General features: G+C 43.3%; 1 protein-coding gene across 2 annotated transcripts; it reads left to right on the top strand.

Annotated features, from left to right (window-relative positions):
* Nucleotides 1-220: 220 nt before the first annotated feature.
* On the top strand, nucleotides 221-8,657 carry CISD1 (CDGSH iron sulfur domain 1). 2 transcript variants are annotated; one of them, XM_073681397.1, is made up of 4 exons: nucleotides 221-376; nucleotides 7,503-7,705; nucleotides 8,280-8,417; nucleotides 8,583-8,657. In XM_073681397.1, the coding sequence occupies exons 1-3, from the start codon at nucleotides 352-354 to the stop codon at nucleotides 8,367-8,369; spliced, it is 318 nt and encodes a 105-aa protein (XP_073537498.1). In that variant the 5' UTR covers nucleotides 221-351; the 3' UTR covers nucleotides 8,370-8,417; nucleotides 8,583-8,657. The 2 variants fall into 2 exon arrangements, with proteins under 2 accessions (XP_073537498.1, XP_073537497.1); XM_073681396.1 differs by having other exon boundaries at nucleotides 8,280-8,657.
* The last annotated feature ends 3,141 nt before the right edge of the window (nucleotides 8,658-11,798 follow it).

Raw genomic sequence — 11,798 nt, 5'->3', positions numbered from 1 at the left:
AACAAATCTTGAAAAAACGTTGCTTCTGCCTTTGTTCTGCCCGAACTACAAATGGCCACAGGAGCTTCTCACCCCGAGTATCCAACACTCCCTCTCACAAGCTGCGCAGGAGAACAAGCAATGAGCCGGGAGCCATTTTGTTGTAGCCAGCAGCGCTATATTACCTGGTAGAGGACGCCGGCAGCAGCGCACAGACTGCGGACACACAGACGTGTTCTGGTGCCCTGTCTTTCCTCTTGTGCTCGTCGGTGTTTCTCCTATCTCCGCACGGTAGATGATTGCTGAGCGCAGGTGACGAGCAGTGAGCGCCGAGTGTCCTTGAGACTTCCCCAGTGCGGAGCAGCCGGAGCCATGAGCACGAACTACGGGACGCGAGGTGAGAGGCCGGTACCGGCGCTGCATTACCGCTGTGTGTGACTTCTGCACCAACAGTACGACACTATATAACTGCTCGGACGCCGGGTGTCTGCCCTGCTGGAGGGAGTCCCGGCATGCACTGCGCGAGTCAGGGTTGGCTGATACTTGTAGTCCTGAGTTGCAGAGGCTTTTCATAATATATATGTAATGTACATATGTGCGGGTATATAGCATTAGAACAGACCATAGTATAAAGTTATAGCATGTACCTAGACTATGCCATATTAGGTGGTGGTCTGACATCTGGGACCCCACAAATCCTACTGACAAGTGCAGTGGAGCAGGGCTGTGGTCCCAGGATTAATGGAGGTCACCCAGCTTTATGCCATCATCTTACACAATGGCATCACCCCTTTATAGGGTTATTAACAGTGATTTCTTTCAGTCTGGCGGGTCAGACCCCGATCTCTGAGAGCCCCCTCCTGTGCGGACCCACTGAGTCACTGACTGTGTATGTGACCGAGCACAGTGCTCCACTATTCCCATAAAGAATGAATGGAGCATTGCAGAGCCCCCGTTCTCAAAATAGGGGGTCACACCTGTCGGACCCCCACAAATCTGCAAGTTCTTATCTATTCTTTGGTAAGAACTGATAATTTAATGTGGTTACCCCTTTAATCCATGTAAGTGGATTATACCTTATTAAATCTAGACCCGCTAATAGACTCGGCAGGTTTTGTACTTTGTTCCTGGTGCAGCATGATAAATAATCTCAAGGTTTTGGTCTTGGTGGTCTATTCCCCTTCCCATATTGTGTCCCATCGTCACCAGTCATAGCTCAGTTTCACACATCTGTAATTCACAGCGCAAGTACAGGCATTGCTGTAAAAACCGGCCGTAGGTCACTCAACTGGACTCCGCAGCCTCATAGGTGGCTCTGGAGCCCGTGCCGGTCTGTACGTCACCCTCTGTACTCACACCGTGACACCACGCTGTGCGCTCATCTGATCTGATTGCATTTGAGCAGAATCCTCTTGTGTCGGATGTATTGATCCAGTGTTGGCCCAGGCCTGATGTGAAGCCTTGGAGAGGATGTCGGATCCTCTGAGATGAATAATGCGTCCACTTTATTAGAGATTGCTCTCTGCTGAGCTGCATTACGGTTTACAAGTCGCTGTGTATCGCCGGTGGGGGATCACGCGCTTTTCTGTATCGCCAGTGCGGGATCACACGCTTTTCTGTATCGCCGGTGCGAGATCACGCGCTTTTCTGTATGGCCGATGCGGGATCACGCGCTTTTCTGTATGGCCGGTGCGGGATCACGCGCTGTTCTGTATCGCCAGTGCGGGATCACACGCTTTTCTGTATCGCCGGTGCGGGATCAAGCGCTTTTCTATACCCTCAGAATCATTTTGCACAAGATTCTAATAGTTGTAAAAATAACTTTGTCGTCCCCAGATCCTAACCCAGCCGCTCTATGTTACCGGAGCAGATCCTGTTCAGCTGCATTGCAGTTTCGAGAGGCTCCCTAGGGCGCAGGTCAACTGTTTTGCCATGTGCACGGACCCTAAGGCCTCACTCAGACAACTGTTTCAAGGACATGATCTATAAAACGCATACAAATGGGTAGTATATGGCCCTTCACATGTCCATGTATTTTTGCAGACCTTGTGTCCGCAAAACAAAAAAAATAAAAAAGCAAAGAAATGTCACTTTTTTATCAGTCAAACTTGCCCATTTAAATTAATCGGACCCCTCTGTGTGTCACCCGTGGGTTGTCCATGCAACAATATCCACAGCGGTATATACTCTTGTGGGTATCGCTGTGACCTCTGTGGCTGGATGTCTGCAGCAAATGCTCCTTGGCAACATACCCTAATGGGCCATAGAAGCGTAGATTTTTTTTTTTTTTCTTCCACATATGAGAAAAATGTATTCTACACTGATGGTATAATCAGATCCACAGATCAAAAATAGATGAAAAAATGTTTTTTTTTTTTTTTCTTGTGTGCAAAAAAAAAAAACTGAATTGTCAGGGTGATCCAAACAAACATGCTATCTCTAAAAGCAGCTATTAGTGTTGAGCGAGTATGTTCCATTAACCCTTTCGCCGAGTATGCTCGGGCCGAGCTCCGAGTATTTACAGCTGCTCGGTGATATGGTTGAATCGCTCCCGTGTGCATGATTTGCAACTGTTTGACAGTTTTACTACATGTGAGGAATGTGAGGCCATGTCACTAGACGGGACGCGGTCTTACTCTATACAAGTGTATGGAGCGAGGCTGCGCCCACTAGACGGGTTCTAGCTGGGATTATGTATAACTCCTACATAACCTCCGGCCCCAGAAACCGGTGAATCCTCACAGTGCACACTGCGTGCCCTGCGGGAGTCATAAGTCCTTTTATTATACTGACAGACAGCGCGGTCCAGTCTGATGGGCGTCTTTGGTCTTGATCCGGCGCCTCCTTTTATTCTTCCAATCGCTGCTATGCTCCTTCCCTGCTTCGTGTGGCTGACACCTCCTATGTCATCCACACGTTTTTCCTCAATCAAGCTCCTGCGCAGTTGCAGTCTCTGTCCTGCCAAGGGCAGAGCAAAGTACTGTAATGCGCATGCGCTAGCTTTTCTCCCGAGTCGTCGGGGCTCTTCGGCCTTTCCTGGCTCATGCACACTACAGTACTTTGCTCTGTCCACAGCGGGACAGTGAGGTGCGCCTGTGCAGGAGCGTGATGGGGACACTGTGTGGGTGATGCATCATCCACATGAAGCCGGGAAGGACGGAGATTGCAGTAAAAGAGGAGGCGCTGGATCAAGACCAGAGATGTCCATCGGACCACGCCGTCTGTGGGTAGAATACAAGGTCTTTTTTGGGATCTGAAGAGGGGATTGGGGACATTTTCAAAGCATTCCAGTATTCTGTAAAAGAAGCCTTAAAGAGGTTGTCCACTACTTCTACATTGATGCCCTATCTGTAGGATGTCTGATCGGCTAGGGTCAGGCACACCAGCCGATCAGCTGTTATCGGTGATTGCAGCCACCGACTGGAAGTACTTACTGGCTGAGCTTGGCCGTCTACTTGTAGTGGCCGCTGCAGGGTACTGCACATCCGCCTCCTATGTATAAGTAGTGGACAACTTCTTTAATGTTGGTGGCCGTATTTTATATGGGGAAAACCTGGTGATGGGTTCCCTTTTAAATATGGGACCCCTCTGAAGTAGACTCCTTTACATGTCAGCTTCTGTCAAGATGTCAGATTATATTTAGTCTCCCATAGTGTTGAGTGAGTATGTTCTATTAACCCTTTCGCCGAGTATGCTCGGGCCGAGCTCCGAGTATGTATAGCCGCTCGGTGATGAGGTTAAATCGCCATGATTTGCAACTGTTTGACAACTTTATTATATGTGAGGAATGTGTCTATTTCTTACACATTCCTCACATGTAATAAAGCTGTCAAACAGTTGCAAATCATGCACACGGGAGCGATTCAAATATATCACCGAGCAGCTGTAAATACTCGGAGCTCGGCCCGAGCATACTTGGACAGAACCTACTCGCTCAACCCTAGTCTCCCAGTTTAGTTAGTTATCCACATCACACCCACATGGGAACCCCACTGCTGTAGTTTTGGCCATATTAGTTATCGTTCTGCTTTTCTAAAGAATCCAGTACCAGTAACTGGTTTTATTTTAGGATGAAAGGTGTTTTAAATCAATCTGCTGTAATTGCTTTCTTCTGGTCAGCTTAATCCCATTTTCTGCGGGAAGCTTGGTTCTATTTAGAATATAAACCCATGAAATATCACTAAATCTGATATCAAATGTGCAGAAACTGATTGTTGTAAAGACTGGGTGTGACGTTACATTCCTTCCACCCGCGCCTTTACTAAGCGCTTCTGCTCTGTTTTCTGGGTTGGGTGGCATTAGTAGCACGCTTGACTTTATTGGTCTTGTGTGTGTGTGACCCTACAAGTCATTTGAAGATTAACCCCTCCCAGCCAAGGCCAAGTTATGTTCTTGTGCTTTCTGTTTTTACCTCCACCTTCTTCCATACACCACAACTTCTTTTTTTCATTTTCCCATTGAGAAAGCCATAGGAGGGCTTGTTATTTTTTTTTGCATGACAAATTGTATTTTTGAAGGACACTATTCATTTTAAGGTAACTGTAAAAAACAAATATATATATATATATATATTAGTGGGGGGTGGGGCGGGATGGAAGCAATTCAGCCATTGATTTTATTAGGTTTGGTTTTTAGCTGTATTCAATGTGTAGTATAAATGGCAACTTGATTATTCAGGTCAGTACAATTTCTGTTCTCATAGACTGTTTTTGTTTTTAATTTAGGTGGTGCAATAAAATTTGAAAATCTGTTTAAAAAAATAAGCCATTTTTAAAAGACATAACTTTTTTATGTTTCCGTTGAAGGAGGTACACACGTGGTCAAAATTGTTGGTACCCCTCGTTTAATGATAGAAAAACCCACAATGGTCACAGAAATAACTTGAATTTGACAAAAGTAATAATAAATTAAAAATCTATGAAAATGAAGAATTGAAAGTCAGACATTGCTTTTCTGCTTCCACAGAATTTAAAAAAAAATTAAACTCATGAAATAGGCCTGGATAGAAATGATGGTACCCCTGAAAATAATGTGACAAAAGGGACATGTTGTGTCCACTAATTATCATCACAGTTGTCTACAATCTTGTAATCAGTCAGTGGGCCTGTATATAGGGCTACAGATACTCACTGTGCTGTTTGGTGACATGGTGTGTACCACACTCAACATAGACCAGCGGAAGCAAAGGAAAGAGTTGTCTCAGAAGATTAGAATGAAAATTATAGACATGCATGTTAAAGGTAAAGGTTATAAGACCATCTCCAAGCAGCTTGATGTTCCTGTGACTACAGTTGCACATATTATTCAGAAATTTAAGATCCATGGGACTGTAGCCAACCTCCCTGGACGTGGCCGCAGGAGGAAAATTGATGACAGATAATACGAATGGTAACTAAAGAGCCCAGGATAAGTTCTAAAGAGATTAAAAGTGAACTTCAAGCTCAAGAAACATCAGTGTCAGATCGCACCATCCGTCATTGTTTGATCCAAAGTGGACTTCATGGGAGACTACCTAGGAGAACACAAAAAAAGAGCCATACTGGAATTTGCCAAACTACATGTTGACAAGCCACAAAGCTTCTGGGAGAATATCCTATGGACAGATGAGACAAAAAGAACACTTTCCCTACTGTGAAACATGGAGGAGGCTCTGTTATGTTCTGGGGCTGCTTTGCTGTATCTGGCACAGGGTGTCTTGAATCTGTGCAGGGTACAATGAAATCTCATGATTATCATGGGATTCTAGAGAGAAATGTGCTTCCCAGTGTCAGAAAGCTTGGTCTCAGTCGCAGGTCATGGGTCTCGCAACAGGATAATGACCCAAAACACACAGCTAAAAACACCCAAGAATGGCTAAGGGGAAACCATTGGACTATTCTGAAGTGGCCTTCTATGAGCCCTGACCTAAATCCTATTGAGCATCTTTGGAAAGAGCTGAAACATGCCGTCTGGAAAAGGCAACCTTCAAACACGAGACAACTGGAGCAGTTTGCTCATGAGGAGTCGGCCAAAATACCTCTCAAGAGGTGCAGAACTCTCATTGACAGTTACAGGAATCGTTTGATTGCAGTGATTGCCTCAAAAGGTTGTTCAACAAAATATTAAGTTAAGAAGAACCATCATTTCTGTCCAGGCCTATTTCATGAGGTTAATTTTTTTTTAATTTCTGTGGAAGCAGGGTTGAAAAGCAATGTCTGACTTTCATTTGTTCATTTTTATAGATTTTTAATTCATTATTACTTTTGACAGATTCAAGTTATTTCTGTGACCGTTGTGGGTTTTCCTTTTATTAAACGAGGGGTACCAACAATTTTGACCACGTCTGTATATGAGTGTTATTTTGTGTATGGAGTGAATAAGTTTCACCACATGATGCTTTGATAGTTTTTTTTATTACATTTTTGGGGGGGTTGACAACTGAAAAAACACAATTCTGGCATTTTTGTGTTTATTTTCAAGTTCATTACTTTTCTATTTTGATTGAACGGACTTTTATGGACACAATACAAAATTTGCTCTTTTTTTTATTATTCCTTTATGCTTAATAGCAGAAAAAAATGATTTTTTTTTGTTCCCTTTAGGCTACTTGAACCTGCAATTATTTTATCACTAGTCCTATATACTGCAATACATCTGTCTGTCCAGATATAGACAAAATTATGTTCTCCTATAAAGCTCCGCTCCAGGCTGGGCTTCACAGGAGGACCAAGACAGCAGCCATGGGGGCCTTTAGCAATCTGCACCCTATGGTTGCATCATGAGGGAGGCTGACGGGAGCCGGTGCGATCTCAACAGCATGCGTCTCATTTAAATGAGTAAACTGTAGTGATGGAGCCAGCTCTGATTGCTGCAGATGCTGACTGTTTAATACAGCCATCTTCTGTCTGGTATGGTCTTAGCTCAGTACTGCTGTATAATGTCCTTCATGCTGCTGCTTCTAAAGATATGATACATGTAGACTTGGAATCGGTGCTGTCGCTGTGTCTCCGGTGCTGTCGCTGTGTCTCCGGTGCTGTCGCTGTGTCTCCGGTGCTGTCCTGATCTGTGTATGGGAGACTACTAGCTCAGACAACTGAAATTAGAGAGACCGCCTGCAGATGGGGTAACTGGTGAAAAATGTAGGATACAAGTCATACGAAGGCCCAGATTTAGTGTTACTCCTCATGTACACACACGATTGCTTTATATGCTAGTCTGTACTCCTGAGCATGAGGGCCCCAGGTCCCTTATCCATATTGGTCAAGTGATGAAGATCTCTGGATTTTGGGTGGTGAGCAATCAGAGGGCATGTGTACACATAATGTGTTAATCTTATGGTTTGTTTAGATAATGGGAGCAAAACCATCCTATGGTCAACTCTAAAGTATAGCTGAAATAATGACCGGTTATAATACATATGTAAATCTGACTTGTGCATTATTGCCTCTCAAACTTTACTCCAGGCAGAACTCCTTGTATTGTGTTTCTTTTTATGGTTACACACATATTTGACTATACCTTTTTGTTTTTTTCCTCGTTGGCAGAATGGGCTTGTGCTGCCACTTTGGCTGTCGGTGCTGCCGCTGTAGGGTACCTGGCTTACAGATCCTTCTCCTGCAAAGACAAATGCTGCAGATCCATGGTGAACCAGGACATACAGAAAGACAACCCTAAGGTTGTACATGCCTTTGACATGGAGGATCTGGGAGATAAAGCCGTGTATTGCCGCTGCTGGAGGTCAAAGAAGGTAACGAACCATAAAAATCAAGAACTGCCCACTGTCATCTCTCAAAAAAAAAAAAAAAAATATATATATATATATATATATATATATATATATGCCTTCAGTGTTGTATGTATTCACGATGCAAAGGATTCTGTAGGAACCTGCTGCGTTTAATGATTAACTTCTTAAGGGTATTTTACATAGAAAATTGTGTAACTTTTAAGGGCTCATTCAGACTTCAGTGATTTTTTTTGTTTTGTTTTTTTTCATCAGTTTTTGTATACCAAAACACATTTGTATATTCCACTCCTGGTTTTGGCATACAAACACTGGTGAAAAATCACTGTCTTCTGAATGAGCCCTAAGGAGTTGTCAAGTTGGAATAAGCTATGGGGTAAGCGGCATAGCGAATCAGAAGAACTATACTGCAATTCTAATTGGAGGTGTTTGCTAATATTTAATTATTATTACATATTGGGATAGGATCTTGGAGGATTCTTTTAAGTTTGGTAGTGAAACTCACATGTAACTTTTTGCAGAGAACATTTTTTTTTTTTTCCTTTCATTAATTTAATTAATTTCTTTTATCTTCCAGTTCCCATTTTGTGATGGCGCGCACACAAAACACAACGAAGAAACCGGCGACAACGTTGGACCTTTAATTATTAAGAAAAAGGAATCCTAAACAGTGACGGGGTGACATTAATAATAAACCACAGTATCAATCATTGCTCTATGGCGGAGAAATCTGTCCTTCCAGAATACTCCACCGCCCGCCCGTACCTGTCATCTGCCTTACATGTTATATCCTGCGGTGGTGGGGGAAATACTTGATTAGATCTGTACTTGTATAAAATCACTGTATAAGCGGTGTTTATTACTCAGGTGGACACCCGCTTTTCTTTTATGTTGTGAACTGCTGATATTGGAATGTAAAACTGACACACGGACATTAAATGATGTACAAAAATCTGATCTGAGTAACATTTACTGTTTCAACAGACAAACCGACTAAAGGCAAAAGTAAAGGTAACGCCTATTTGAAATACACCAGAAGTAATACTGCACCAACTCCACTAGGGGGCAGATGTATTCCACAAAGTGCAGCTAGAAAATATTCAATTACACAATTATAAATTAAGACCCTCATGAGAAAATTACCTATTATTAAATAACATTTTTGTATTTATATATAGTTAATTTTGTAAATGTTTTCAGATCTTTATTATTAAAGAACAAAATTGGTAATCTTGCAATTTTCACACTGGCCACTGGGGCTTGTTTTAGACTCGAACCTCCTGTCCTTTCAGGAAGTGTTTCCAGCAGTCTCATTATCAGCAGAGCCAGAATTACAATGACAATAGGCGATGTCACAGCTGACCCTACCCTTCCCCAATCACAATGACCCTTGTACACGCTCATTAAACACTTTAATACAAATTGGGTCGAGTTCTGACCATTATGGCAATGTGCATATGTTGTTTCCTGAAATGAGATGTTAGTCTAAAAAAAAATAAAAGAAAAAAGGCCATCTTCAATCCATTTTAATACAGATTGTGATATGAAAAAAAATTATCAAAAATTGAAAATACATTTAACACAAAAACCTGATTTAAATAGGTGATTTTCTGATGATGGCTTCCCTTTGAAAATGGAGTTAATCCTAATTCAGGAGCCCAACAATGCACAGGGAAATCAAAAAGAAACCACATCCTCAAGTGATGGATATGAGTAAGGGCGCAGTCAGACGGTCTTATAAATCGGAGCAAGATCGGAACGCTGTGCATGGACTGGCCGACGGCTCTCCGGACCAGAGCGTGACAGCTTCATGTATTTCTATGCACCCATCACTATATGGTCAGGAGAGCCGCCGGCCAGTCCATGCACTGCATTCCGATCTTGGTCCAATTTATACGGCTGTTTCACTGCACCTAGATGGTGCTTCACCTCTTTTAAGCCATGATAAATGGTTGTGTGGAAGGTAAATCACTCTCTGCCACTACTGTTTGTTTGGAGGAAATACACAAATACATTTTCAAAGAATTTGCAGTTATTTTTCTAATATTAAGTTAGAGCTTTCTTTATCCCAGATACAGAAGGGTAATAATAGTTACACAAGGTTCTGCCTTGGGAAATGGCTGCAGGGAGACACATGGTGGGTGTGATATGACAATAGACAGCTCATTGCACAGTGCCAATGTAACAGACTGCTGAGGATCCGGCTTCTGAATACATCCTAGGTTTATTGGTTGTGTCTGTAAATTCAGAATATGTTCATTGCTGTACAAAATGAAGCCCTACGTGACCCATGACTTACAGGTGCATCTCACACAATTAGAATATCATCAAAAAGTTAATTTATTTCAGTTCTCCAATACAAAAAATGAAATTAATATATACACTGCTGAAAAAAATAAAGGGAACACTCAAATAACACATCCTAGATCTGAATGAATGAAATATTCTCATTGAATACTTTGTTCTGTACAAAGTTGAATGTGCTGACAACAAAATCACACAAAAATCAATGGAAATCAAATTTATTAACCAATGGGGGTCTGGATTTGGAGTCACCCCAAAATTAAAGTGGAAAAACACACTACAGGCTGATCCAACTTTGATGTTATGTCCTTAAAACAAGTCAAAATGAGGCTCAGTATTGTGCGTGGCCTCCACGTGCCTGTATGACCTCCCTACAATGCCTGGGCATCCTCCTGATGAGGTTGCGGATGGTCTCCTGTGGGATCTCCTCCCAGACCTGGACTAAAGCATCCGCCAACTCCTGGACAGTCTGTGGTGCAACGTGACGTTGGTGGATGGAGTGAGACATGATGTCCCAGATGTGCTCAATCGGATTCAGGTCTGGGGAATAGGCGGGCCAGTCCATAGCTTCAATGCCTTCATCTTGCAGGAACTGCTGACACACTGCAGCCACATGAGGTCTGGCATTGTCCTGCATTAGGAGGAACCCAGGACCAACCGCACCAGCATATGGTCTCACAAGGGGTCTGAGGATCTCATGTCGGTACCTAATGGCAGTCAGGCTACCTCTGGCGAGCACATGGAGGGCTGTGCGGCCCTCCAAAGAAATGCCACCCCACACCATTACTGACCCACTGCCAAGCCGGCCATGCTGAAGGATGTTGCAGGCAGCAGATCGCTCTCCATGGCGTCTTCAGACTCTGTCACGTCTGTCACATGTGCTCAGCGTGAACCTGCTTTCATCTGTGAAGCGCACAGGGTGCCTGTGGCCACTTTGCCAATCCTGGTGTTCTGTGGCAAATGCCAAGCGTCCTGCACAATGTTGGGCTGTGAGCACAACCCCGATCTGTGGACGTCAGGCCCTCATAGAAACCGACTCCATGAGGGTTGTAACAGTTTGTGCAGACACATATATTTGTGGCCGGCTAGAGGTCATTTTGCAGGGCTCTGGCAGTGCTCCTCCTGTTCCTCCTTGCACAAGGGAGGTAACGGTCCTGCTGCTGGGTTGTTGCCCTCCTATGGCTCCCTCCACATCTCCTGGTATCTGCTCCATGCTCTGGACACTGCGCTGACAGACACAGCTACCCTTCTTGCCACAGCTCGCACCGATGTGCCATCCTGGATGAACTGCACTACCTGAGTAACTTCTGTGGGTTGTACTGTAGGCACCGCCTCATGCTACTGTACCTCTAGGGGTGAGAGCAATGGCAAAATGAAAAAGTGACCAAAACAGAAGCCAAAAAGGATGAGAACAAAGAAATGGTCTGTGGTCACCACCTGCAGAACCACTCCTTTATAGCGGGTATCTTGCTAATTGCCTATCATTTCTACCAGTTGTCTGTTCCATTTGCACAACAGCAGGAGAAATTGATTCACTATCAGTGTTGCTTCATAACTGGACAGGTAGATTTCACAGAAGTGTTATTGACTTGGAATTAAATTGTGGTGTTTAAGTGTTCCCTTTATTTTTTTGAGCAGTGTATATTATATAGAGTCATTACAAACAGAGTGATCTATTTCAAGTGTTTATTTCTGTTATTGTTCATGATTATGGCTTACAGCCAATGAAAACATGAAAGTCATTATCTCAGTAAATTAGAATACTTTATAACAACAGCTTGAAAAATGTTTT

The sequence above is a fragment of the Phyllobates terribilis genome, unplaced genomic scaffold (genome assembly GCF_046119375.1).
Source record: "Phyllobates terribilis strain yellow unplaced genomic scaffold, ASM4611937v1 Scaffold_5__5_contigs__length_657084704, whole genome shotgun sequence".
In the NCBI taxonomy this organism is placed as follows: Eukaryota; Metazoa; Chordata; class Amphibia; order Anura; family Dendrobatidae; genus Phyllobates; species Phyllobates terribilis.
This window is presented reverse-complemented; position numbering and strand designations above follow the sequence as displayed.